Source organism: Drosophila takahashii, chromosome 3R (genome assembly GCF_030179915.1).
Source record: "Drosophila takahashii strain IR98-3 E-12201 chromosome 3R, DtakHiC1v2, whole genome shotgun sequence".
Classification (NCBI taxonomy): Eukaryota; Metazoa; Arthropoda; class Insecta; order Diptera; family Drosophilidae; genus Drosophila; species Drosophila takahashii.
Genome location: NC_091681.1, coordinates 14,569,221 through 14,595,639, shown reverse-complemented (window position 1 = coordinate 14,595,639; position 26,419 = coordinate 14,569,221). Strand labels below are relative to the sequence as shown.

At 42.8% G+C, this 26,419-nt stretch overlaps 6 protein-coding genes across 9 annotated transcripts; 4 read left to right on the top strand and 2 right to left on the bottom strand.

The window, feature by feature from the left end:
- Positions 1-3,406: 3,406 nt before the first annotated feature.
- LOC108060257 (CDK5RAP1-like protein) lies at positions 3,407-5,237 on the top strand. The gene has a single exon (XM_017145896.3). It carries the CDS (start codon positions 3,496-3,498, stop codon positions 5,218-5,220), a length of 1,725 nt encoding a protein of 574 aa, XP_017001385.2. The 5' UTR covers positions 3,407-3,495; the 3' UTR covers positions 5,221-5,237.
- Rrp46 (exosome complex component Rrp46) lies at positions 5,209-6,175 on the bottom strand. Its single transcript, XM_017145897.3, has 3 exons — positions 5,977-6,175; positions 5,680-5,915; positions 5,209-5,620 (listed from the first exon to the last, which is right to left on the bottom strand). Exons 1-3 carry the CDS (start codon positions 6,080-6,082, stop codon positions 5,258-5,260), a joined length of 705 nt encoding a protein of 234 aa, XP_017001386.2. The 5' UTR covers positions 6,083-6,175; the 3' UTR covers positions 5,209-5,257.
- A 227-nt stretch (positions 6,176-6,402) lies between these two features.
- Positions 6,403-11,325, top strand: LOC108060252 (cytoplasmic aconitate hydratase). Its single transcript, XM_070216813.1, has 10 exons — positions 6,403-6,542; positions 6,601-6,693; positions 7,528-7,697; positions 7,760-7,975; positions 8,032-8,542; positions 8,600-8,700; positions 8,999-9,115; positions 9,183-9,837; positions 10,353-11,071; positions 11,150-11,325. The coding sequence occupies exons 1-10, from the start codon at positions 6,536-6,538 to the stop codon at positions 11,258-11,260; spliced, it is 2,700 nt and encodes an 899-aa protein (XP_070072914.1). The 5' UTR covers positions 6,403-6,535; the 3' UTR covers positions 11,261-11,325.
- A 740-nt stretch (positions 11,326-12,065) lies between these two features.
- Positions 12,066-16,826, top strand: LOC108060148 (cytoplasmic aconitate hydratase-like). Of its 2 annotated transcripts, XM_070216873.1 has the most exons (10): positions 12,066-12,178; positions 12,274-12,366; positions 13,661-13,830; positions 13,893-14,108; positions 14,168-14,678; positions 14,740-14,840; positions 14,895-15,011; positions 15,070-15,724; positions 15,790-16,508; positions 16,572-16,825. In XM_070216873.1, the coding sequence occupies exons 1-10, from the start codon at positions 12,172-12,174 to the stop codon at positions 16,680-16,682; spliced, it is 2,700 nt and encodes an 899-aa protein (XP_070072974.1). In that variant the 5' UTR covers positions 12,066-12,171; the 3' UTR covers positions 16,683-16,825. The 2 variants fall into 2 exon arrangements, with proteins under 2 accessions (XP_070072974.1, XP_044250108.1); XM_044394173.2 differs by having other exon boundaries at positions 15,790-16,826.
- A 2,205-nt stretch (positions 16,827-19,031) lies between these two features.
- Positions 19,032-24,459, top strand: LOC108060212 (uncharacterized). Of its 2 annotated transcripts, XM_070217382.1 has the most exons (8): positions 19,032-19,442; positions 19,809-19,930; positions 19,992-20,105; positions 20,164-20,408; positions 20,467-21,134; positions 22,307-23,006; positions 23,065-23,762; positions 24,443-24,459. In XM_070217382.1, the coding sequence occupies exons 1-7, from the start codon at positions 19,275-19,277 to the stop codon at positions 23,736-23,738; spliced, it is 2,691 nt and encodes an 896-aa protein (XP_070073483.1). In that variant the 5' UTR covers positions 19,032-19,274; the 3' UTR covers positions 23,739-23,762; positions 24,443-24,459. The 2 variants fall into 2 exon arrangements, with proteins under 2 accessions (XP_070073483.1, XP_017001301.2); XM_017145812.3 differs by lacking the exon at positions 24,443-24,459 and having other exon boundaries at positions 23,065-24,349.
- On the bottom strand, positions 24,387-26,348 carry mthl11 (methuselah-like 11). 2 transcript variants are annotated; one of them, XM_017145728.3, is made up of 7 exons: positions 25,832-26,348; positions 25,596-25,743; positions 25,359-25,544; positions 25,043-25,303; positions 24,803-24,971; positions 24,555-24,749; positions 24,387-24,495 (listed from the first exon to the last, which is right to left on the bottom strand). In XM_017145728.3, exons 1-7 carry the CDS (start codon positions 26,336-26,338, stop codon positions 24,408-24,410), a joined length of 1,554 nt encoding a protein of 517 aa, XP_017001217.2. In that variant the 5' UTR covers positions 26,339-26,348; the 3' UTR covers positions 24,387-24,407. The 2 variants fall into 2 exon arrangements, with proteins under 2 accessions (XP_017001217.2, XP_070073486.1); XM_070217385.1 differs by having other exon boundaries at positions 25,043-25,282.
- Positions 26,349-26,419: the final 71 nt, after the last annotated feature.

Here is a 26,419-nt window from a genome sequence, read left to right as displayed (position 1 = left end):
GTACAATTGAATTATTTATTATTTATTGACAGTTTCCTTGAGATATAACTTCTGGCCAACTAGTTCTGAGCTTAAGCTGCTCGGCGTATGCACAAGCCAGCAGGAGACCCACTCTCTCTCTTTATATATATGTAGTTATTCGTTTTTGGAACACACAACTCCATCCCCAGGACCGAGCTGTAAGATTTATAGCGGCGGACTAGAGAGAAAACTCATGGGAAAATAACTTTAGCGGAAAAGTGCCGACAAAATACAAGAAAATGCCTAACCAACAGAACGCGGAAAGCAGAAGGCCTTCAGCCGGCAGGTCCACTTACAAGGATGCGAGTGGCATTCAGCCAGGGAACCACACTCAAAAAATTATTTTTTCTTAAATATAGAAAAAAAAAATTTTTCTGTGCTTCAAAAAAATATTCTATAAAGAGGAAAAATTTTCTAATCTTCAGAAAAATTTTCTAATCTTCAAAAAAATTCTGACTTGAACGAGTTTTTTTAGAAAATATTTTCTGAAATACAGAAAAATCAATTTTTTTCTAAATTATAAGGTTTATTTTTCTAATCATCCTTTCTTTTTTTGAGGGTTAAAATCGCCATTGATTTTAGAAAAAAAAAGACTGAACTTTTCTAAAACTAAAAAAAAATTGCCATTAAAATTATAAATATTTCTACATAATAGAAATATTGTTTTTCTAATAACAGAAAAATTTTTTGAAGATTTTTCTAACATTTTGAAAAAAATGTGTGATGTTAAGAAATATTTTTCTAGAAAATAAAAAATTTAACCGTATTTGATCGATTTCCTTTCTTATAGACTTTTTAGAAAAGTTTTTTTTAGCCTAAGAAAAAATCGCTATTAATCGAAGAAAATTTCCGGGATTGGTAGCCTAGGGGTCTAACGCGTGCGTGCATGCATATGTTATTCAAGCTTGCGGCTGCAAGAGTGAGTTCAAACCCACGTCGAGACGAAAAACTCATGGTGTCTTTTTGTTTTTTTTTAACACTAATATTTACATATTAATAAAAAAAATGTATTGCATTTTGTTTAAGTTTTTCAAATTTGAAACATTCAATTACTGTTACTATTGAACCATAATAAATAATAAATATATAAATATTAATATTAATCAATAAATATTTAAAAGTAAAATTAAATGATAAACTAAAAGGAATAACCAGAAGAAAGCCAGATCAATTTGAGTAAAAATAGGAGAACAAAATGTGAATAGACTTTTTACAGCGCCTCACGTGATGCTTCCGTGGCGTAGCTAGTAGAGTGCTTGACTGCAAACTGTGAGGCGCGAGCGGTTACCGGTTCGAATCCCGCGTGCGGCGACCAAGATGTTTTTCTCAAAATAGTAAGTTATTGGGTTTTTATATTTATAATTTGTAATTTGTACACTCATTTCAGTTCCAATTTGAAACCACCCATGTGCTCAATTAAAGGAAATTAAAATAAGGTGACAAACAAGAACGAAAAAAAAAACAACACAAAGGCCGTGGCGTCACAGAAACAACCGGGTATAATTCCGAAGCCCGAAAATAGATTTTTGTATTTTCTGAATTTGAGAAATTTTTTTTTTTTTATTTAAAAATTATTTTTCTATATTTAAAAAAAACCTTATTTCTATTTTTTAGAAAACCTTTATTTCTAAATTCTAAGAATTAATTTTTTACTTTCTAGCAAAATATTTCTAAATTGCAGTCTATTTTTTTTTGATTTTTAGAAAAAACGTCTTTGATTTTAAAAACCTACTTTCTTTAATATAGACAAAATCGCCAGTAAAGCAAATTCATAGGCGATTTTCTAAAACCAAGGGCGATTTCAGTCGATTTTTTTTTTGGGTGCACCCAAGTGGCTCCCTCCGGATTCGCCGCCTTCGAGCCAGAAACTTCATGAATTTAATTACCGAATTTTTTCGCTGTAATTACGAAATTCTTTTGGCCGAAAGTGGAATTTTCATTTCATTTTCATTAAAATATTTCTGCTTGTAAGTGTTTACAAAATATGTGCTGTGTTCTTAGCTGCTCCCCCCACATCCGATTTTCCCTTTACTTCCCAAGCAGGCACACAAATATAGTTTAACTAAAGAGTTCTAAAGAAATCAAAGTTTTTCGGTTTGGAATTGGAAACATCGTAGAAGTAAAATAAGGAAAATATTTATATTAGATTAAAATTAAATTATTTTTATTTAATATGATTTTAGTTACGATTAAAATAATTAAAATTGTGTAAAATAAAAATATTGTAACTAAAAACAATTTTATTTTTATCTTCTTTTATAGAATTGTTAAAAGTGTTACAAAAATTGTTTTATTTACACGTGTATATCCTGAAGTAATTTAAATCGGGTAAAATTATCTACTGGGGAATGCAACCGACGAATTTGGCTCTATTTATGGCCCACACAATTATTCAGTTATTGACCCACAAAGCCGCAAAATGTCGGCACAGGTATACGTATGGAAATGGAAACGGAATCAAGAGCAGTCGCATTTGTTGTGCCTGCAATTGCATTGTCTTCACCTGTGCATTATTAACCCGACCACGATAAGCTCATAATGAGGGCGAGCTAATTTCTTACGGCTGAGCCGGACTTTGGTCAGCCTGTCCTCAAATGTGCGGCTGAGCATTCCCCTTTGAGTGTTTATCTGGGAAGGAAGCCAGATGCAAGACCAGTTTTGTAGGCAGAGTTCCAAAGACCTAATTAATTATGTTTTGCCTTGCACGATTTGCAAATCAATTGTGCTGCTAATTACTTTTCGAAAAACGAAAAGGTTTGCTTATTTATATTTTTATAAATCTAAATTATTTAAGAGACTTTTATTTGTTAAGTAAAGGATTGCAATAACCCTATTTATTTTTGCTTATTACAATTATTTTTTTCAATAAGTTAAAAAAAAAAGTATTATAAGATTTGGATCGGAATATTAAGTTAGTGTTTTGCTATCAAGTCTATTTTAAGACGATTTAGGACACTTTGGGTCCAGTTTCACTTAAAAATACAACGAAAAAACAAAATAAAAAACAATTTTTTCTGCAGAGCAAAGGGATTTTAAAATGAATTTTATCAAATTTTAAATTTACGCTCCTTTTGAATCCATTCTTCTCTTCCAAGCCTAGCGGAAAATTTAGACACTATACCTTTTACCATGAACTAGCGGAATATTCCTGAAGCCTAGCGAAACAATTAGGAACTAGAACTTTTAACATGAACTAGCGGAATATTTCTGAACTACCTGCTACTGCTACCGACCGCTATGTGGCGCCTAAATTAAGGTGACCATCTTTGTTTTCTAAACTTTTAGCTGCACGAATCGCCCGCTAGGTGGCGTTCTAGACATTAAAATGACCAGCTAACAAAAGGCCAAAAAAACGGCGAATTCTGTCGACTTGTTGAAGGCGTTTTGGTATTTTGGCCGGGAAAGAAGGCACAAGTTGCATAATAAACAAAAAATATTTGAATTCTTTAAAAAACCAAAAGCATTAAATCTGTGATGAAAGCGAGTTACCGGGCGTTGTTACGCCGGGTGCGGCACGCCTCCACCACCGCCTCCAAGGGAGCCAACTCCGCTCCTTCAGCAGGTGGAGTAAAACCGGAGCCGGCTGCACGTGCCACATTTCTGGAGAGGATTCAGCGCGGGCCGGGCTTCCAGGACTTCTTTGCCGTCAAACCGGCTTCCAATCTAAAACTCAACGAGGAGGAGCCGGTGGACACCAGTGTGCCGTACCTGAACTCCATCGATTTCAATGGCAACGGACGAAAGGTGCACTTTGAGGTCTACGGCTGCCAGATGAACACCAACGACACAGAGGTGGTGTTCAGCATCCTGCAGGAGAACGGCTACCAGCGCTGCCAGGAGCCCGAGGAGGCGGATGTCATCATGCTGGTCACGTGCGCGGTGCGCGACGGAGCGGAGCAGAGGATCTGGAACCGATTGAAGCACCTGCGGGCGCTGAAGAGCAAGCGCAGCTCGCGGCGACCTCCGCTGCAGCTGACCCTCCTCGGCTGCATGGCCGAGCGGCTGAAGGAGAAGCTGCTGGAGCAGGAACAGTGCGTGGATGTGATCGCCGGGCCGGATAGCTACAAGGATCTGCCGCGACTGCTGGCCATCTCGCGGCACTACGGCAACTCGGCCATCAATGTGCTCCTCTCGCTGGACGAGACCTATGCGGATGTGATGCCCGTGCGCCTGAACTCGGATTCGCCCACCGCTTTTGTGTCCATTATGCGGGGCTGCGACAATATGTGCACCTATTGCATAGTGCCCTTCACCCGCGGACGCGAGCGCTCCCGGCCACTGGAGTCGATTGTGGCGGAGGTGAGGGCTCTGGAGGAGCAGGGCGTCAGGGAGGTGACTCTGCTGGGCCAGAATGTCAACTCGTACAGGGGGAGAAGTGCTGAAAAGGCGGAGGATTCCCTGAAAGCCACCCCAGTGCCCGGATTCCGTACTGTTTACAAGCCCAAAACTGGAGGCACTCCCTTCGCCGAGTTGCTGCGAGCGGTGGCTCAATCCGTGCCCTCGATGCGCATCCGTTTCACCTCCCCGCATCCCAAGGACTTCTCCGACGAAGTGCTGCGGGTCATCCGCGATCATCCGAATGTTTGCAAGCAACTGCATTTGCCGGCGCAGTCGGGCAACACGCAAGTTCTGGAGAGGATGCGGCGTGGCTATAGCAGAGAAGCCTATCTGGAACTTGTCCAGCACATCAGGCAATTCTTGCCCAACGTCGGTCTGTCCAGCGACTTTATCTGCGGATTTTGCGGCGAAACGGAGGAGGAGTTCCGCGACACAGTGTCGCTCATCCGGGAAGTCCAGTACAATGTGGCCTACTTGTTTGCCTACAGCATGCGGGAAAAGACGGCAGCCCATCGACGCTACAAGGATGATGTGCCTTTAAACGTGAAGAATGATCGACTAAAACGCATGGTGGAGGTTTTTAGAGAGGGCGCTACGCAGCTTCACCGAAAAATGGTTGGCCAGGAGCAGCTCATCCTCATAGAGGGCAAAAGCAAGCGCTCGGATGACCACTTTTTCGGTCGCAATGATGCCAATATCAAGGTGATTGTTCCTGCTGTAAATCTGCCTGTTGCAGGAGAACTTAAAGTTGGTGACTTTGTGTCCGTACGCATTGAGGAATCCAATTCCCAGGTTCTAAAGGGCACACCCCTCGAATTGAGCAGCATAAGCGACTTTCACAACAGACAGTTTATACAATAAAACGAACTTTAATCGTACCTAGCTACTTGGGGTTGCCCTACGTCTCCATGGACTCCTCCTTCTTCTCTGCTATCGCCTCGCTCCTGCCGTGGTACTTGGCCACCTGGCTGCGATAGAATTTAAATATCTCGGCACTGGCCGCCCGGCAAAGGCACTCGATATCGTTGAACTGGGCTATTTTGAAGGCGCCCTTTGTCTGCACCAACAGGAGGTTTCCCTCGACGGAATCGAAGGCGAAGGTGAAGCTGGCCCGCTGGTGGAGTGTCTCACTTTGGTCGGGGTCCAGGACATACTCGCCCTTCTCGTCGATGATGCAGTGGACGGCCGCGAAGCTGCATTTCAGCGGCAGGCCGCCAATGAGCATGGCCAGGCAGGCGGAGTTCACGGCACAGGCGTCGATCTGAAGGGGAAATTCGCTTGTTATTAAAGGGATTAAAAAGAATAGAGTGCTAAGCCTACGCTGCCACGATCCTCCAGCTCCTGGACCTGCACGGACATCTTGGAACGCGGATAGGCCTCGGCCAGCAGCGCCAGTTCCAAAACATCCCGAATGGCCGCCTCGCGAATCCGCTCCTTGACCTGAGGAAGCCCCGCCTTTGGTCGGTAATTGCACTCCAAATAGCTGCCGTCTATGCTCAGGTTCTGCGTCTTGACCTCGATGGGGCCCAGAACAGCCGCTATAACCACTGTGGCACCTGGAATTAGGAATTCTTTAGCCGGTTTTTGGCCATTTAGCAGTGGAAAACATGGAATTACCCTGGCTGTACATCACAGAGCCGTCGCAGCGGGACAGGGGATTGAACTCGCAGTGCATCTGGCGCAGCTTGTCCTTCTCCACGTCCACTTTTGCAGGTAGGTTCATTTTATTTAATTATTTTGCTCGTTTTGCTGGTAAATTCAAAGGAAAACAACGTGTGAGAACGCGTGTGAAAACAATACCGCTTAAATGGTCATCGAAATATCGATTGGTGGTTTGTAATCGATTACCAAGCAGTTTGGCGGGCATTTTAAATTTTAACCGTTTTTAATAACGTTCTAAGCTTAATTGGAACTTAAGGAATTGAAACCCGTCAAATTGAAACGAAAAATTTTAAATACAATCTTTAATGTATTTAATATTTACGAGTAAAAATATGTTGTAACCTTACGATCTGTTATTTCTTGGCGCTTTCGACTGGGCCACACTGATCCAGAGTCTACAAAAAAACGTATATAACAGAGAAGAGAATCAAATATATAACAGACAGAAGTCGTTACTCCCCAAACGGAGTACGTTCAGTTAAGCTGCAAAGTTATAAACAGTTAAAAGTTAAAAATGGCCGGTTAGTTTTGATAAATACAGCATAAAAAATAAGATTTTTAAAGTGATTAATTTTTCAGGGCCGAATCCATTTGCCAAGTTCCAGAAGTCTTTCAATCAGGCTGGCACCTTATACAAGTACTACGATTTGGCCGCTATTGATAGCAAATACAGTGAGTAGTTTGTTTACAAAATAACTTATTTGATAGCTCATCGATATGGTATAAAATATTACCAGAACTAGAACCAGGTTTGGAAAGTGTAAAGCATTTGTAATGCGTGAAGGTCACCCATTACAAAAACAAACTTTAATTATTTATTAAAAGGCAGGCATTTATTTGTTTGATGTTAGAATTACTCTACTTTTTTATGACCTACTTCAATATGATAACAAAAACTGTGGTACGATTTAAAATAGCAAGAAAAATGGTTTATACTGGGAATATTTTTAAAAATTGAAAATACCTTGAAAATCTTAAGTTCGAATACTAAAGTAATCGTAAAGTAGAAAAGGAAAGTTTTGAAATTATAGTAAAAAAGTAATACTAATATTTAAATTTTGGGATGTGTGAAATATTTGGATACAAAAATATAAAATCTTTACAAACAAATTTTTTGCAAAATAATTTAGGTTTATATAGTTACAACAGTAGGTAATGGTCAATAAATAAATATTCTCTTATCTGAAATGCCACCAACTGATCAATCAAGTAAATAAATTGAATTAGTTTATCTCTGCACTAGATCTGATAATATGTACCCATCATGGAATCTGCCATTCCATTCATAGGTTTTGATAAGGAATCCCGTGGCACTTGAGTTATTTCGGACACGCTTATCATTATCAGTTACAAAGGTGACGTCGACGCTTAAGATATGAATAAATTTATTTGGAGTGGTGGAATATTTCAATAGGACTTGAACTGTGATTAGGGGTCGGGGTTTCCTCATGTCTGATGCGTGAAATAATTGGTAAATGGTGAAATTGTATTGGGTTCTATAAATAGATCTGCTGCCCTACTCTATACGAGTGCTCTTGGAGTCGGCGGTGCGCAACTGTGATAACTTCCATGTTTTGGAGAAGGATGTGGAGAGTATCCTGAACTGGTCGCCGGCCATCAAGCAAGGATCCAATGATGTGGAGGTGTCCTTCAAGCCAGCCCGTGTGGTTTTGCATGTGAGTGAGGGGTTTCTGTTTCATAGAAACAAAATAATAAAAAAAAAATATAAAACCCGCAGGACTACACCGGTGTCCCAGCCATGGTGGACATTGCTGCCATGCGCGATGCTGTCCTGAAACTGGGAGGTAATCCTGAGAAAGTAAATCCCGTCTGCCCCTCTGTTATGGTCATCGATCACTCGTTGCCGGTGGAATTCCATCGTTCTGCAGATGCCATGGCCAAGAACTTGGCGGTGGAGTTTCAGAGGAACAAGGAGCGTTTTACCTTCCTGAAGGTATTTGTATTCTTCATCTTAATCCTAGCTTTTTCCTAACATATTTACCCATTTAGTGGGCTGCCAAAGCCTTCGATAACATGCTGTGTGTTCCACCTGGCTCTGGCATCATCCATCAAATTAACTTGGAGTACCTGGCCCATGTGGTCGTCGAGGAGGATAGCCAGGATGGATCCAAGATCCTGTTTCCCGACAGCGTTGTGGGCACCGATTCGCACACCACGATGATCAATGGTCTGGGAGTTTTGGGTTGGGGCGTTGGTGGCATCGAGGCGGAGGCCACGATGCTGGGACAATCCATTTCCATGGTGTTGCCCGAGGTAATTGGCTACAAATTGGAGGGGAAGCTCAATCCCCTAGTCACTTCCACCGATTTGGTCCTGACCATCACCAAGCACCTGCGTCAGCTGGGAGTGGTGGGCAAGTTCGTGGAGTTCTACGGTCCCGGAGTGGCGGAACTTAGCATTGCAGATAGGGCCACCATCAGTAATATGTGTCCCGAATACGGAGCCACTATTGGCTACTTCCCCATCGACGAAAACACCCTCAGCTACCTAAAGCTATCAAGTGAGTAACCTCCAAATTATCTTAATTTGTATACTATCTTTTATTAATTTTTTTAAGATCGCTCGGAGAAGAAGATTTCCATCATTCGGGAGTATTTGAAGGCCACAGGGCAGTTCCGCAATTTCGATAACCAGGCTGAAGATCCCAAGTTCACACAGGTTTGAAGAAATATACACAGCTAGAATTTTTCAAGAAGACTGACGTTCTCAAATTAAGTATTTGTATTCTCAATTTGAAAAAAAGCCTTAACTTTTACCTTGATGTTTCCCCCGAAAAAGACTCAATTCTAAGGTATTTTATTTTAAAAATGTTTACTGAAAGTAAGTATTTTGCACTTAAAAGGAATACTTGGTAATATTTTGAGTAAAAATTCTCAATTTGAGTGCAACGTCCATGAAAAATTCTCTCTGTGTAACTACACTTAATGTTGTTTCTAATCGTTTGACTCTGCTATAGATTGCCTCACTAGACCTGGCCACTGTGGTTTCCTCAGTTTCTGGACCCAAGAGACCCCACGATCGCGTTTCCGTCTCAGAAATGGCAAAGGACTTTAAGTCTTGCCTGTCGAGTCCAGTAAGTAGTTACTATCACAAATACATTTAAATCAATTAACATGCTAAAATATATATTTTAACTCCAGGTTGGCTTCAAGGGCTTTGCAATTACCCCCGAAGCACTAACAGATGTCGGGGAATTGCATTGGGAAGATGGCAAGACCTACAATCTGCACCATGGATCCGTAGTCCTGGCGGCCATTACATCCTGCACAAATACCTCCAATCCCTCGGTGATGTTGGGTGCGGGTCTCTTGGCCAAGAAGGCTGTGGAAAAGGGTCTCGACGTATTGCCCTACATCAAGACATCCCTATCGCCCGGTTCTGGAGTGGTAACCTATTACCTGGAAGAATCTGGAGTCATTCCGTACCTAGAGAAACTGGGATTCAATATCGTGGGCTATGGCTGCATGACGTGCATCGGCAACTCAGGACCTCTCCACGAAAAAGTGGTAAATGCCATAGAGGACAATAATCTGGTCTGTGCAGGAGTTCTTTCCGGAAACCGAAACTTCGAGGGTCGCATCCATCCGAACACCCGTGCCAATTACCTGGCCAGTCCCCTGTTGGTCATCGCATACGCCATCGCGGGTCGTGTCGACATTGACTTCGAGAGGGAACCGCTGGGCCTGGATGCCAATGGTGAGAAGGTTTTCCTGCGCGACATCTGGCCAACACGATCGGAGATCCAGGAGGTTGAGGACAAGTACATCATTCCTGCCATCTATCAGGATACCTACAGTGAGTGAATACCTACAGTGAGTGCCATATGTCCCCAAAATATTTTTTATGATGTAACAAATATTATTATTATAAAAAATATTTTGGGGACATATGGCATATCAACAGAAAGGTATTAAAGCGTAGATTATATATATATAAATTTTAAACCAATGTACCGTACAGTTCAAGAGTTATATCAATTCAATCTTTATTTTCAATTTTTATTATAAAAGTTGACAAATAACTCTTATTTGTTGATTTTTATAATAAAAATTGAAGCATAAGAGTTATTTGTCAACTTTTATAATAAAAATTTAAAAATAAAACTTATTTTTCAATTTTTTTAAAAAAGTAACTCTTACTTGCGATCCCTGAGATAAACATTCAATTTATTTCACATAGAATTGAATTAAACAAATCAGAAATTTCATGGCTTACTATGATAAAACAAAAATTAAATGATTCACGCAGGGCTCTACTAGATTTACTTAATTTAACAGGTTTCTAAATATTTATTTTACCCGAATTTACAGGCAAGATTGAGCTGGGCACTCCGGAATGGCAGTCGCTGCAGATACCGGAGGGAAAGCTATTTTCCTGGGACCCCGAGTCCACCTACATCAAGCAGGTTCCCTTTTTCGATGGCATGACCCGCGAGGTTCCCAAACTGAAGGGCATCGAGAAGGCTCGTTGCCTACTGTTGCTGGGCGACTTCACCACCACGGATCACATGCCTCCGGCTGGAGCGATAGCCAGAAACTCGCCAGCAGCCCGCTACCTCGCCGATCATAATGTTACGCCCCGGGATTTCAATACTTACGGAACGCGTCGTGGTCACGATGGCGTCATGTCCCGCGGGGCCTTTGGAAACATTCGGCTGGTGAACAAGCTCATCTCGAAGACGGGACCGCGAACCCTGCACATTCCCAGCCAGGAGGAGCAGGACATCTTCGATGCTGCCCAGCGGTATCGCGAGGAGGGAACTCCGCTGGTTCTGGTGGCTGGCAAGGATTACGGCAGCGGCAGTTCCCGCGATTGGGCCGCCAAGGGTCCATATATGCTGGGGATTAAGGCCATCATTGCCGAGTCCTACGAGCGCATCCATCGGTCCAATCTGGTGGGCATGGGTATTATTCCCCTGCAGTTCCTGCCCGGCCAAAATGCTGAGACTTTGAAACTAACTGGCCGTGAGGCTTACAACATTACTCTGCCGGAAAGCGACTTGAAACCGGGCCAGAAAATACAGGTTAAGGTAAGTTATCTGGTTTATAAAACCAATTTTTGGTTTATGAAAATATACCTTTACCTAACTATTTTATTTAACTTCCAGGCTGACGAGAAGGTCTTTGAAGCTATTCTGCGTTTCGATACCGATGTTGATATTGCCTACTACAGGAATGGAGGTATTCTTAACTACATGGTTCGAAAGATGTTGGGTTAAATATGCTTCAATATTTATCTGCATTTATGTAGCATTTGTATGTAAATAAACTATGTTGGTCTCTATAGCTCTCCAAAGAAAACTGAATAAAGTATCAAAGTGGTTTAAAAAACCTAAAAAACTAAGTTGCAATATTTATTATAAAATCATATCATAATAAAATGCCGAATAATATAGAACAGTCCAAATTAGCATAATTAGTATGGCAACTTTTAACGAATGGTATATATACTTCCGTTAATCAACAATTGGTACTTTTTTAAGTCCTATAAAAATCTCTAAAATCTAAATGAGTAAAATGCATTATAACTCAAGAAGTAGAGGTCGACCAACTTGGTCATAGACACTGTTGAAGTTAAAGGTTCAATGTACCATTTCCACCAAATTGTGGCTCTGGGCTATAAAGGGTTTAGTTTTTATTCGGCCACAAAAAGTGCCTATAAATCAAAAATTTTGAACATTTTTTACGGAATTCTCAAAACTGTGACGTGATAAAAAGTTCCCAAGTATGGGGTAGTAATCTAAGGCTTAAAACATTTCAGGTTTTGTAGCGTTTAGTCTTGGGCCTGTACGGAAGTACGGATTTTGTCGACCTGTTTAATAAGTTGTCTTACAGGGGTGGTCAAAAGTATTTGCAAAAATTACACGTACATACTCATAAGAAATGTGCAAATACTTTTGACCACCCCTGTATTTCCCCAAGCTGGTAACACATTAAAGAGGCATTCGAAACGTTCTTGTAGATGTGATAACATTTAAAACGCGCGGGCAAAAAATACTCCCCCGATCAGACCATCGCTATCGCTGGCTATCGATATACCGAAAGCTGCCCAGTTCCAATCCGACTTGCTTCTCCAATCAGTTTCTCGCTTTGCTCGTCCGCAATAAGTTCAGTAAAGTCTCCCAATAAGATGTCAGGTAGGTGGCCAGTCCGTAGTTTCCAGTTCCTTCGACTGCTGTATTCTATATCCACCGAATCCTGTGGCTTACATAACACCTCGATATCACCGCAGGCGCCAATCCCTTCGCTCAGTTCGAGAAGTCTTTCTCGCAGGCCGGCACAACTTACAAGTACTTTGACCTCGCCTCCATCGACAGCAAATATGGTAAGTGGATATGGTAAGGCCTTAAAAAGGCTTCGAAAGTGGGCGTGTCTGTCGACGTGGTGGTCTATAAACTGGGGCAAATATGCATAGCTAAATTGGGAATTAAGCACCTGTTGAAGTTGGAGTTTGACCCCAGAAAAAAGAAGAAAAAAAGCGCACGGCGAACACCTTAATTTGCAAGTCAGGCGATGTCAATTGGAAGGTGGAGCTCCCGTAGCTTTAAGTAGGTTTCCTATAGTTTTCTATATGGGCGAGCTTGTCTCGCGCCGAAAGCGAAAGTTATCACCAATGAGATTGCCTCATAATGGGGCTCGTCTACCGGTGATAACGACGAATCGTGTGCCTCCCAAAGCTTTTTTTTTCCAATTTTAGTTCCCCCTTATCAGCGGATTAAAACTACACTAATCTGATGTTTTGGGGTCGTGGTCCGATGCTTCCGAAAAATCTCCAGACCAGCGGAATGTTTTCACTGGGTCTGCGCGTGTCCAAAAATCGGGGGTCTGAGGTGAGGGCTTTCTTTAATGGCTACTACCATATAGAACCGGCTATCTGTCGGATCGAGTGCTATGCAAACGTAATCATTGTACGCTGATAACAGGTGCTCCTATCTCAGGGAATACTATTGAAACTCCGTAAGGAGGAAAATGGTCATGGTTTTATGTTAAAAGTTTGTTATTTAGGGTTGTAAAATATTCGAGAAAATTAATGATTAATTTTAAATATTTCAGTGCAGATGTGTCAATAAATCCCGACTTTAAGAAGGCTTTCTTTATTATTTATTTTAAAAAATATTGCAGTTGAAGCTAACATCTCAACAAAAATTAAGATCTTTTAATTGTTTTTTTAAGCCAAAGGTTATTCATGAATCTGACAAATTGTGACTAGCGCTTTAATTTATAAGTATTTTTCTGTACTTGTAGCGTTAGAAAGAAATAAAACCAAAATTAAATAAATTAAATAAGCCAATCACAAAGACATGAAAATGTTGTTAACCACTTTAATTTTTGTTTATCTAGTTAAAAATATAAAAAAACAAAATCCTGCCAAAATTTGTTAACTAAATAGTGACTTGACAAAATGGGTTCTAATCTTTTTTATCTTATCTATATGTGATTTCCCCGACTTAAAGATATTAAAACTACATAAATAATCCGAACAATTAGTGATCAATATCTATTAAATAAAGGCAGTAAGGATTTTCTACGGTGTCACCTCAAGAGAAGTTTTTACTGTAGTTGTGATGAAATTCAAGTTCTCAACATTTTTGATTAACACTTGTATTTGCCACTCGTAGATCAGCTGCCCTACTCGATCCGAGTGCTCTTGGAGTCGGCGGTGCGCAACTGCGACAACTTCCATATCCTCGAGAAGGATGTGCAGAGCATTTTGGGCTGGACACCAGCCCTCAAGCAGGGATCCAACGATGTGGAGGTGTCCTTCAAGCCAGCCCGTGTGATCCTGCAGGTGAGTTTTATAGGATAATCTACTCTAAAGATTTCCAATTTATTTATTTGTTCTGTTTTAAGGACTTTACTGGAGTGCCTGCTGTGGTGGACTTTGCTGCTATGCGCGATGCTGTCTTGGATCTGGGCGGCAATCCCGAGAAAATCAATCCCATCTGCCCCGCCGACTTGGTCATCGATCACTCGGTCCAGGTGGACTTTGCCCGTACTCCCGATGCCCTGACCAAGAACCAGACCCTGGAGTTTGAGCGCAACAAGGAGCGGTTTACCTTCTTAAAGGTATGTTAACTCAATTAATCCTCCCAAGCTCTTTTTTAATGTGACTTCTTCTTATATAGTGGGGAGCCAAGGCCTTCAACAACATGCTGATCGTGCCACCTGGCTCCGGAATTGTCCACCAGGTGAATCTGGAGTACTTGGCCCGCGTGGTGTTCGAGAATGACACCACCGATGGCTCCAAGATCCTGTATCCCGACAGTGTGGTGGGCACCGATTCGCACACCACGATGATCAATGGCCTTGGAGTTTTGGGTTGGGGCGTTGGTGGCATCGAGGCGGAGGCTGTGATGTTGGGACAATCGATTTCCATGCTGTTGCCCGAGGTTATTGGCTACAAACTGGAGGGAAAACTGAGCCCACTGGTCACCTCCACCGATTTGGTCCTGACCATCACCAAGCACCTGCGTCAGTTGGGAGTGGTGGGCAAGTTCGTGGAGTTCTACGGTCCCGGAGTGGCGGAACTTAGCATCGCCGATAGGGCGACTATTAGTAATATGTGTCCTGAATACGGAGCCACCGTGGGTTATTTCCCCATTGATGAGAATACTCTGGGTTACATGAAGCAGACCAGTAAGTCTTTCAATTCTTTAACTATTTCTGTTTGACTTTCATTTTATAACGCCAATTTAAGATCGCTCTGAGAAGAAGATCGACATTATTCGTCAGTATCTTAAGGCCACCCAGCAGCTGCGCAACTATGCCGATGAGGCCCAAGATCCCAAGTTCACTCAGGTATATAAAACTCTTTTCTGAACTTAATTTCTTAATAATATATCGACTCTATAGAGCATCACCTTGGATCTGGCCACGGTGGTTACCTCGGTTTCGGGTCCCAAGCGTCCCCACGATCGCGTTTCGGTCTCCGATATGCCAGAGGATTTCAAGTCCTGCCTGTCCAACCCGGTAAGTTGTAAAGGAAAACTAATCAGCCGATCAACTAAAATGCTATTTCTACTTACAGGTGGGTTTCAAGGGCTTCGCCATTGCCCCGGAGGCTCAGTCCGCTTCTGGCGAGTTCCAGTGGGATGATGGCAAGACCTACAAGCTGCAACATGGATCCGTGGTCATTGCGGCCATTACATCCTGCACAAATACTTCCAATCCCTCGGTGATGCTGGGCGCAGGTCTGCTGGCCAAGAAGGCGGTGGAGAAGGGCCTGAACATCCTGCCCTACATTAAGACATCCCTATCCCCTGGATCCGGGGTGGTCACCTACTACCTGAAGGAGTCTGGAGTTATTCCCTACCTAGAGAAGCTGGGCTTCGACATTGTGGGCTATGGCTGCATGACTTGCATCGGCAACTCCGGTCCCCTCGAGGAGAATGTGGTGAACACCATCGAGAAGAATGGTCTCGTCTGCGCGGGAGTTCTTTCTGGAAATCGTAACTTTGAGGGTCGCATCCATCCGAACACCCGGGCCAATTACCTGGCCAGTCCGCTGTTGGTCATCGCCTACGCCATCGCGGGTCGTGTGGACATTGACTTCGAGAAGGAACCGCTGGGCGTGGATGCCGAGGGCAAGAATGTCTTCCTGCAGGACATCTGGCCAACGCGGTCGGAGATCCAGGAGGTGGAGAACAAGCACGTGATTCCCGCCATGTTCCAGGAGGTCTACAGTGAGTGCTCCTGCTATCGCCTAGAAGTTCTTTTTAAAAATCCTAAAAATCCCAATCCTTTTCAGGCAAAATCGAGCTGGGCTCCCAGGACTGGCAGACCTTGCAGGTGTCCGAGGGCAAGCTCTTCTCCTGGAGCGCCGACTCCACCTACATCAAGCGTCCGCCCTTCTTCGAGGGCATGACCCGTGATCTGCCCAAGCTGCAGAGCATCCAGAAGGCGCGTTGCCTGCTCTTCCTGGGCGACTCCGTGACCACGGATCACATCTCGCCGGCTGGTTCCATTGCCAGAACATCGCCGGCTGCGCGATTCCTCTCGGAGCGGAACATCACGCCCCGGGACTTCAACTCCTATGGATCGCGACGTGGCAACGATGCCATCATGTCGCGCGGCACCTTCGCCAACATCCGGTTGGTCAACAAACTGGTCACGAAGACGGGTCCGCGCACCGTGCACATTCCCAGCCAGGAGGAGCTGGACATCTTCGATGCTGCCGAGCGCTACCGCGAGGAGGGAACTCCACTGGTCCTCGTGGTGGGCAAGGATTACGGCAGCGGCAGCTCGAGGGATTGGGCCGCCAAGGGTCCCTTCCTGCTGGGCGTGAAGGCTGTGGTCGCCGAGTCCTACGAGCGCATCCATCGCTCCAACCTGGTGGGCATGGGCATCATTCCCCTGCAGTTCCTGCCGGGCCAGAGTGCCGAGACCCTCAACCTGACCGGTCGAGAGGTGTACAACATTGCCCTGCCCGAGAGCGGCCTGAAGCCGGGTCAGAAGATCCAGGTGGAGGTAACTTGCTGGATCCTATTATTATCCTGGTTTTGGTATAATACTTCTGCTATCTTTTTCCAGGCCGATGGCACCATCTTTGAGACCATTCTGCGCTTCGACACCGAGGTGGACATCACTTACTACAAGAATGGCGGCATTCTTAACTACATGATCCGCAAGATGCTCTCTTAGGCATCCCATTTCGTTTCGTTTTTATTTGTATATTCCAACTGCATTTCTACACTGTAAATTGTAGTACCCTAAGCTTTTAATTTGTGGTGGTGCTTCCCCAACCCGGTCAAGCCAATAAAATAAGCCTTATTCTTGGTATCCAATCAAAAAATGTCTATGAATTTGGGAGTAAAATAGGGGAATAAGTTGTTAAGTTATTAATTAAGAGATGTATTAAAATCATGAAAATTCTTATTAAATGTAATATATTTTATTCAGACTTTTAATGGTTTTTCAAGATATTAAAAAAACTCTCCAACTATTTTAGGTTTTTTGAAATAAAATCATATTTTACCGTTTGATCTAATTAGAAAATTCAAATTGAAGAACAAATCACCAAAATAGTAATAAAATAAATTATGGTAACAAAATTTCCCAAATGTAAAGGATTTAAAATAAAAACAGTATGCTATAATAAAGTTGTATTAATGTTTTTAAAAAATATACCTTTTCATATTTAATCCATTTCTATTTTTTTTTTGGTTTTGGCCTTTAAAGCAGTGATTTAAGAACCCCTGTTGAACAAATTTCGCTCTCATGAGATAAACAAAGCCCAGTGATGCTTGAAAGGCGACAAGACTGAACTGTGTGTATCCCATAAACTGAAATCCTTTTTCTTAAACTGGACCTTTTTCTTCAGGATTCACTAAAAACATTGGATACTCGCACTCGGATGATCTAAGCTGCTTACAAAAGAGCTATCTAAAAGAAACAGCAACTGTGATATGTGAAAAATTCATGGGTAAAATCACGGCTACTATTTCCTTAGATAACTCGATATAAATTCAGGACGCGATCCAAGTTCCGAGGCACAAATTGTGGAATTATTTTCACTGGCTCTTCAATAGAGGGCTATAAGCACCGATTTACCAATCGCGACACGTACTATTCCAGAACTAAAACCTGAGAGTTGGCCATCCAGCTCTTATAAGCACGGTGCAATGGCCGCTGCCAGCGCATCAGGTTTCCTGCTCGATGGTCGATCGTGGATCGTGGATCGGCGATGGGTTCTGCCCCGAATTTCCATTGCCAAAATTCGCTGAGCCCTGCAATTGCCTTTCTGTTTTGCTGGCATGCTCGACATTTTTATGCCGAATTACCAAAAATGTTGAAGCCCGCTTCTCGGTTCTTTGTGGCTGCACTTTGTTCAGCTTCTAAAACCCGGCGCACTGAACCCGGCATCGGTTATTGGATCGGATTTGGGGGGTTACGGTGGGGTTTCCGCAAACGAATTGACCCACAATTACGTTGAAGGGTCAATGAACATGTAGTCACGTTGCCAGATTTTGGAGCATTACGATTTTGGGTCAGCTGGCGGCTATAAAATAGCTTATTTTATTGTACATCAACCCATATTTACAAGGTAATAAAACCAAAATCTAGAAAGTGATTACTGATAAGTTTATGGTAAGAATAATTTATTTACACTTACAAAAATTGTTTTAAATATAAAACACAATAAAAATGGAAAAGGAATAATCTTAAACATTGCTTAACAGTGCTAGATCGGTTTATCCTTTATTATTATCTATACTTAAAACATATTTTAAATAAACCGCCGACTTTTTGATTAATATCGATAGTTAGCAAGTACACCCACCTGGCATAGCGGAGAACGCCTCCTTCAGTGTGTCCGCTTGCGGAATATTTCCTTCAACCGGACGGTATTATTTATCTACAATTCCACGGTCCTACCTTTTCATTCGATAGGTTCGATAGAACAAATGAGGCCTCCTGAAATCGAAGAAGAAGACGCACCGATAGCTTTTGGACAAATGAAGGGAAATAGGGAAATGAAGAGGGAAATATCATTCTGTTCGTTATGTTCAAAAATTGTACTTAAATAATGCAAAATTTTCGCAACAAAGCGCTTTCCGCGACCATTTCCTTCCAAACTGTTCAGTAGCAGATGGGAGACTTGGTGGCCAGTCCAAAGCCCTTCACCATCAATTTTGATGAACTCTTTATGGAAGAGGTAAGCAAAAGAAGGCTCCGAAGTTTCAAATCAAATCTAACTAAAATCTTAAGCTCCCAGTTGGAAAAGGCTGGAAGGCAAGTACGATCGTTGCAATATTCCGCCCACCTGCAGACTGCGGGTGCCCATTGCACCTGAAATAAAACACTTGACATAGAGCCTGGTGATTTAAAATGTCAAATCCACCTCTGTTTACCTTTCGTGAACGTGAAACAGAACGATGTTTATTTTCGTTCCTTCTCTTTCTTCTGGGAGGTTATATCCTATCGATATAGGTTTGTCCAAACCTATCGCGGTGGACATCGAATAAAAAAAAACCGATACATCTGCCGATAGGTTGGACACTAACGATTTAACAATTCGGTTTATTTATAACGAAAAAGCGACGATGCTGTAATTCTGAGAGCCCCAGGCGGTGGACAAAGGGATCAGGAGTCCGATGAGCACCACTGGCGCCGCTTGCCAGCCGATGAGGAGGCGCTAGGACGCAGGACACAGCCGCTTTTCGGCCGGAACACTACACTGTTCGATTTGCAGTAGGAGGAATAAATTAAGTCTGATTTTAAGCGATCCGGGAAATGGAGACTGACTACCAGAACTACGTGGAGTCGCTGTCGGGCGTGTCCTCCGACGAGGACGACTTCTCCACGGTGGACAGCTCGGACGAGTCATCGGAGGAGCCGACTCCCACGCCACCATCAGTCCCAAGGACACGAAATCTGGTGCAGATGCTCTACGACAGGGAGGTGGGTCCGCCATAGAGATTACCTCCGCCTGATATCCGATATTCATTATAGCTGGTATCATTCGGTAAAATCTTTTCATAACCCATTAACTAAGGGGGTCAATTTATTCAGTTCAAGGTCTATATTTAATTTTATGGAAATACCGGAAAGATATTGCGATTGATTATATTTGAGGGTGCAAAGGTACATATGTTTATGGTATAGTATAGATTGTTAGATATATGTAAAGGTAGGAGGAGCTGCAGGGATTACGAAAGACATGCGCAAAATATCTTGTAGTTTTGGTCAACGTTTCAAACGAATGGCTTTGTTTGCCAGTTTAATATTTGACTTTTGGTAATATAATTCAAATCATTTATCCCCCAGCGCACTGGATTCTTCTCAGGCTCCTCCAGGGCTGGCCAAAAGCAACAGCTTCCTTACGACAGAGTGCCAAATAGGTTAAAGCTATACCTCAAGGATGTGATGGCCAGCAGTTTGATGGAGGGGTAAGTTATTCGCAAAGTACTTTTATCAAATACTAAACCTCTAACCTGAATATCATCATAGGCACATATTCATGGGCCTGACTGCTTGCGGCCAGTATATGCTCAGCCATCGGGTGGTGTGCAACGACAGCTCCTCGCTGAATCACTACTCCTTCAACATGGGCTATAAGTACACGTAAGAACTACCTGGATATCAAGCTAGTTCCTAGATTTCAACTATTATTTTTCCCTAGTTTGTACTTCTGGCTATTCCAACCGCACAAGAGGCTGCGCCACTTTTTCTCGCGCCGCCTCTTCGACGATCACTTGGTGGACAACATAAAGACTGTAACTATGACGCAGTGGAAGAACTCACAGCACCAGATCCTTGTTGTCCACGGAGCAGCTACGGAGGAGGGGGAAGATAGCTATATCACATATGTCAAAGTTCCTAAACTGGGTTGTTTGGAGTGCAAGAAACTCAACGACGACGGTCCATGTGAGTCTGGAAAAGCATTTGTTTAATTTATCAACTAAATCGAGGTTTTCCCCCTCAGATTCCTTTTACAATGCGCACTGCCTGAACTGCCACTTGACGGTGCACACCAAATACTCCTCGACTGAAACAGATCCGGTCTTCGAGCCGAAAATCAATCTGCTCTGCCCGGAACGTATTCTGATCATCTCCAATGGATTCATGCACATGCTGCGCATCGATGTAGACACGCAGGCCGTGAACCCGGGCAGCAACTGCCTTTCCCCGCAGGGCCTCATCCTGCCCAGTCTTCAATCGCAATCTCAATCCTTCTTGCTTCCAAGATCTTTGCCCAGCGAGGAGGATCGCTTCTCGGGTGCCTTCACAGCTTCTGGATCGGAGGCGGAATCCGGAAATGAACAGAGCGTTGTGGCGCGCATTATAGCCGACTTTAGCGACATTGAAACCGAACAGACACAGCGCTCCAGTCAGCCCTGCAACAGCCATAATATGAACAACAATGAGGTGCCGTCCGGGGGCTATGTGTACTGTTCGCCAAAGGCGTACGAAAAGCTCATTTTCACGCCACACTGTAGTCCCACTGTGGTAACGGGCTTGACCAGTATGACTCTGCCGGAAACCACGCTACCGGTAGCGAAGCCTCTTGCCAACGAAGCTAGTCCGCCGCGGAGGCGCAACCAGCGGATAGTCACCAAGTTTCGCAATGGCATTACCACCATTGATTTGCAGGTGCGTATTATTTATACCCGTTACTCGTAGAGTAAAAGGGTATATTGTATTCGTGCAAAAGTATGTAACAGGGAGAAGGAAGCGTTTCCGACCCCATAAAGTATATATATTCTTGATCAGGATCACTAGCCGAGTCGATCTAGCCATGTCCGTCTGTCCGTCTGTCTGTCCGTCTGTCCGTCTGTCCGTCTGTCCGTCTGTCTGTCTGTATGAACGCTGAGATCTCAGAAACTATAAAAGCTAGAAGATTGGCATTTTGCATGCAGATTTTAGGAGTTCCTACGCAGCGCAAGTTTGTTTCAAAATGGTGCCACGCCCCCTCTAACGCCCACAATCGCTTATTTACGATTTTAAAAATTTTAATATTTTGGAAAAGTAAAAATGCAGTTTTATTGTGTTTATCAATACCTATCGAAATGTAGAAGAAATTTTTCAAATTGGACCATTCGTTAAAAAGTTATGCGTGATCAACGTTTTCTATCTCTATCTCCATCTCCCTCGCACTCCCTTTACCTGAGTAACGGGTATCTGATAGTCGGGGCACCCGACTATAACGTTCTCTCTTGTTTTAAATTTAAATTAAAATTAATTCGGAAATTGGCACACATGTTAAAAACATGAAAAATTGTATTTTACAGGGTGAGCAAAATTGTTGACATGCGTGTCAAAAAAAATAGTGTTAACATGTAAAAAATAATTGTTAACACACTTGTGTTTTTACACAATGTGTTATTAACACGACATGTGTTTTTACACACTGTGCTTTTAACACAAATGAAAATGACATTTCACTGACATTAACGAGTCGAAGGGAAAATGAAAGACCAATATGCGCCATGATATCTTGTATATTAGTTTTAACCATTTCAAAGCATATATGAATTCTTATACTCTAGAAAACCGTGCATTTTGCATACAATTCTGACACTTTAATGTCAAAAACTCATTGTGTTAAAAACACGCTTTGTAAAAAAAACGTAGTGTAAATAACACAAATGACATGCGTGTGTTATTTATGTTTTTAACATTTGTAGGATACATTTATTTACACACAAGTCGATAACTTAACATGTTAATAACACAAGTTTTTTACAATGTGTGTTATTTTCCGAAACCAGTTATTTTATAAGGATTTTACTTACTACTCTAAATAAAATTGAAATCTGTTTCAGAGCCCGCCCAGTTCCAGCTCGAAGGCGGACAAATCGAATGCCTATGAATTCTCAGAAGACAATGAGAAGTGCGAAAAGATCTCCACTTTCCGCAAACGACGTTTGGCGGAGAAGAAGTACGAGTTCTCAGAGGACAACTCGGAAAATATTATACCTTTCACCAAGGTGCGCCTGGCGGTTCGGGCATTCAACGCCTCGACAGCCAGTTCCTCGGCCCGAAGCTTTCATCGCTTCTCACCCACTGCGCACTTCTTTCACAACTCGCCCTGCGCCTCGCCCTCATCTTCGCCACATCCCTCCCAGCCGGCACAGACGCCCCCGCATCTGGGATTTCGTTCGCCTCCGTCCAGTTCGATGCTGATGCGTTCGCCCAGCCGGAATGCCAATTCATCTCAGATTTTCAACCAGAAATCGCCGCCACTATCGCAGGCCACGCAGCAAATGCTCAGCTACAAGCCGGTGGGTCCGCTGGGCGCTCTCTCGCCACTGCAGGTGTCTCTGGCCAAGCGCTTTGACATCGGGGGCTCCATGTCTCCAAATGCTGGGCTGTCCTTTTTGTCACCGCGACGCGATGAGCCGCGGATTGTGGAGATGCCAGTGCAGGGCGGGGTGATGCCGGAGAAACCGGTGTGCACAAAGAAGCTACGACGACGCTATGTGGAAGAGGACGATGCTACGTCCGTCATCACCAGCGAAGAGGGTAAACAACTGAAGTTAATATAGTAATTAATAGTTTATAATGTAATATATTCCCCCAGATGACTGCATTTCGCCGGGCTACCACACCTCACTGCCAATGGAAGTGCACGGATCGTGTTACTCGGAGATGCAGATGATCTCACAGGCCTCGTATCAGCGACTGCGCTGCAGCAGCGTGGTAATCACCCAGCACTCCTTCGATCTGGAGACCTTCACATACTATGTGATTAGTCTGCTGTGCCAGAAGCACCAGAAGATATACAACGTCTTCTACGACTGGGCCTACGAGGTGATCAGCGTGTGTCCGCTGAGTCAGACGATCGGCTGCACGCTAATGGCTCAGTTCTCGGCGCGGGATCAGCCACTGGCCATCTGTTTGCACTGCACCGGACGGATGGACTGTGCGTTTCACAACAGGCAGTACGAGTGCCGAATTCTGTTCACCTGGAACATGGAGAGCGGACAGTGGCAGGTGCTCGATTATGGGGAGCTGAAAGAAGTGCTCGAGCAGTTCAGTCCGCTGAAGCGGCTGGGCAAGGCTCGCCTTACGTTCGCCCAAATGGCCAGGAAGATGGGTCAGGAAATGGCTGCTGGGCTGGGCCTCAACTTGCCCGACTACACCGCCAATCTGCGCGTACTCAACTCGGACATCCGGAAGTCCAAGATGTACATCAGTGATCTCGACAACATGGTGGAGTTCCACTTGAAGCGCACACACCCGGAGACGCTGTGAGCACATTGTTAGCTGGCCACATAAGTAAACACACTGGTTAATGAAATGATTGCTTTCATTGCAATAAAAGCTGCAACAATTCGAAAAAATTAAATAATTGATCACATTTGAATGTTAACCAAAATCTTAATCAGCTTTTACACCAATGAAAATCATTAACTTAACCACTTTTATTAGTTCGTAAAACTCGCCAAGGTTGCGTGCATCTAGTTCAGTTTTAAACACAAACAACGTGTGCTGTATTTAGTATTTAGTTACCTATACCTTAATTAGTGCAACGAAACGCTTTTTCAAAAGGTTGAAACGCGTCCTAATTTCGACTGAAGTCATTTAAGTAATCTACCATCTAGTTTTAAGACCCGGAGCTCGACTCCCGCCCTGCTCATACTTTCACACAATATCGTACACATACTTTTGATATTCGAGACTTCGATTAAACTATTAGCTCTAATATTAGTTAGTTAGCAACTCCTTTCGAACTGCGGTACTAGTAATTAAAGTATCCCTTTAGTTAGTGGGAACACCGTCTAATTGACGTGTGGTAAATATACAATTGTAATCAAACTTGGAAACTATGTTTCAAGATAATATTAAAGATATTGTTAGCCAGATTCAAGTCCTATAATGAAATAATGGCAAATATAAGACATCCCGGTAACCTTAATTCGATTATTTCCTTAATTCCACTGCTTCCATTTTCTCAGACTCTTGTGGCCGACTCGTAGAATCAGTGGTAGTACTTTCCTTGTTTTGGATGCTGAAAGAAGGGAATTAATATGATGGAATTTGGATGATATATTCTTACAGGAAACCCACCGCTTTCGTATTGATTTAAACATTTCTTGATTGCAGAATGTGGCCATGAATATAATCATTCCTTGACTGCAGTTTATATAATCGTTTACCACGATTAAGGGCTGGAGTGAATTCTCCATCTCGCATAAAAAGGCAACGATTTCGAGAAACCAACTTCCGCCCATTATGATAAACAGGCGCAGATACACGCGATAGCTGGAAGCAGGGCAATAAGTGCGGTTTATCAGGAGAAATATATTACTTTGTACTTGGCTTGGTTCCTGGATTCTTTTTGCTGTTCGCATTTATTTAGCACTTTCTGGTTCTTCTTGTTCTCCACATAAATGTATCGGGTTGTTAGGAAAAACATTGTTCCGTTCACAACGATTAAAATCGCCAACGGAAAGTACAAATAAAACATTGCTGACCATCCATCGCCTGAAAAAGTAATAGCTGATAAGGAAATAGTTTCTTACAAATAATAATAATATATTTTCTATTTAACTTACTGTATATCCAGCATGAAAATACTCCCACTGCGGGAGTGTATGGATTGGCTAGGTCTGTAACTGCAAATTGATCCACCAAAAAAATAATGAAGGTCAAAAGTCCAGCAGAACTCCAAACGATCACATTGTAGTTGCAAAAACTGCTTTTATTGTTCTTGTAGAAATTCTGGATCCGACGCAAGGAAAATCTCCTCCAGACATCGAAACTGATGACGGAAAGCCACAGAAAAGTGGACATCACTGTAAAGTAGCCAGCGTAACCTGAAATTATTAACCAGTACTTTATACTAAGAATATAAAAATATATAGTAATTACCGGTGATGTAGCAGATAGAAGTCCCAAGGCTGAAGATCCCAAACATGCTAACGACATTCAGTAAAAAGGTCACCATCAGGCAAGTGAAGTAGAGCTTGCAGCATTTGCCATGGAGAGTTCGGAACTTTGGCAGCCACAGGTAGAGCGCAATGGATATGGCCATAAAGACAATAGAGCACGATTTGACTGAAATGGGAATTTTCGGTAATACCTATGCACGCGCTTACTTTAACCTACCGTATGCCATTTGCAAAGATGGTTTCTGAATGCAATTAAAGGCGACAATAAGGCTATAGTTCTGGCCGGTACTAGTTAAATTGGGCTGCAAGCAAAATTCCTGCTTCGTGAGATGTCGCTTATCATAGTGACGAAATAAGGATCCATTCTAAAAAAACATATTTTTAAAAATATTTAATAATTAATTTAATTGTGCTCTATATTTCGTCTTTCAAAAAATTCATTTTTCGACCCACCTCGTACAGGGACCACATATCTTCTTCGTATCCCTCCGCATCCAGAGCGTAATGCTTTTCGCAAGGAAGGGGAAGATCTTGCTGCACCACCATGTCATTTAAAATGTGTTTTCCTATCACTGATCCATTCATTTGCGTTATGTCCAGGGTGTTTTCGTAAGTGAGTTTTTCGTGGGTTCCTTCGGAGCACTGATTGCCATCCATTAGCTTTTTGGGATGGCAACAAAAGCGAATGCAAGTTTTCAATTTGCAGACACAACCTCGAATGTGATTGGGAACCGATTCCTTGACCCCTTCGTAATTTATTTCATAGTCATATTCTCCTGTAAGTTGTGCGGGTATTATAACATCATGGTAATTGTACGATCCATTTGGCAACTTTTGACTGTCCTTTAATTTAACCGTATCAAAAAAATTGCAGTTTAGAATATCCGCAGAATGGACACTAATCAAAAGGACACTTAAGAGCAAGAGATCAAATAAAAGTTTTCCATTATTATTCCACATTATTTTAATATGTTTTTCCTGCGCTCTAACGACTTTTAAGGGCAACAGCTCGACTCAGAATAAATGACCGATCCACTTAAG

Excerpts from the sequence above, each read along its gene's own strand:
- LOC108060257 (XM_017145896.3), top strand. The coding sequence starts at position 3,496 with ATGAAAGCGAGTTACCGGGCGTTGTTACGCCGGGTGCGGCACGCCTCC.
- Rrp46 (XM_017145897.3), bottom strand. The coding sequence starts at position 6,082 with ATGAACCTACCTGCAAAAGTGGACGTGGAGAAGGACAAGCTGCGCCAG. Across the intron at positions 5,916-5,976 it reads CTCTGTGATGTACAGCCAGG|GTGCCACAGTGGTTATAGCG; the intron begins GTAATTCCATGT and ends TCCTAATTCCAG. Across the intron at positions 5,621-5,679 it reads AGCTGGAGGATCGTGGCAGC|ATCGACGCCTGTGCCGTGAA; the intron begins GTAGGCTTAGCA and ends TTTCCCCTTCAG.
- LOC108060252 (XM_070216813.1), top strand. Across the intron at positions 7,698-7,759 it reads CAGCCCGTGTGGTTTTGCAT|GACTACACCGGTGTCCCAGC; the intron begins GTGAGTGAGGGG and ends TAAAACCCGCAG. Across the intron at positions 9,116-9,182 it reads AGTCTTGCCTGTCGAGTCCA|GTTGGCTTCAAGGGCTTTGC; the intron begins GTAAGTAGTTAC and ends TTTTAACTCCAG.
- LOC108060148 (XM_044394173.2), top strand. Across the intron at positions 12,367-13,660 it reads CTCCATCGACAGCAAATATG|ATCAGCTGCCCTACTCGATC; the intron begins GTAAGTGGATAT and ends TGCCACTCGTAG. Across the intron at positions 13,831-13,892 it reads CAGCCCGTGTGATCCTGCAG|GACTTTACTGGAGTGCCTGC; the intron begins GTGAGTTTTATA and ends TTCTGTTTTAAG.
- LOC108060212 (XM_070217382.1), top strand. The coding sequence starts at position 19,275 with ATGGAGACTGACTACCAGAACTACGTGGAGTCGCTGTCGGGCGTGTCC. Across the intron at positions 20,409-20,466 it reads ACTCAACGACGACGGTCCAT|ATTCCTTTTACAATGCGCAC; the intron begins GTGAGTCTGGAA and ends TTTCCCCCTCAG. Across the intron at positions 23,007-23,064 it reads CGTCATCACCAGCGAAGAGG|ATGACTGCATTTCGCCGGGC; the intron begins GTAAACAACTGA and ends ATATTCCCCCAG.
- mthl11 (XM_017145728.3), bottom strand. The coding sequence starts at position 26,338 with ATGTGGAATAATAATGGAAAACTTTTATTTGATCTCTTGCTCTTAAGT. Across the intron at positions 25,545-25,595 it reads ATCTTTGCAAATGGCATACG|TCAAATCGTGCTCTATTGTC; the intron begins GTAGGTTAAAGT and ends TTCCCATTTCAG. Across the intron at positions 24,750-24,802 it reads GAATCCAGGAACCAAGCCAA|CTATCGCGTGTATCTGCGCC; the intron begins GTACAAAGTAAT and ends CCCTGCTTCCAG.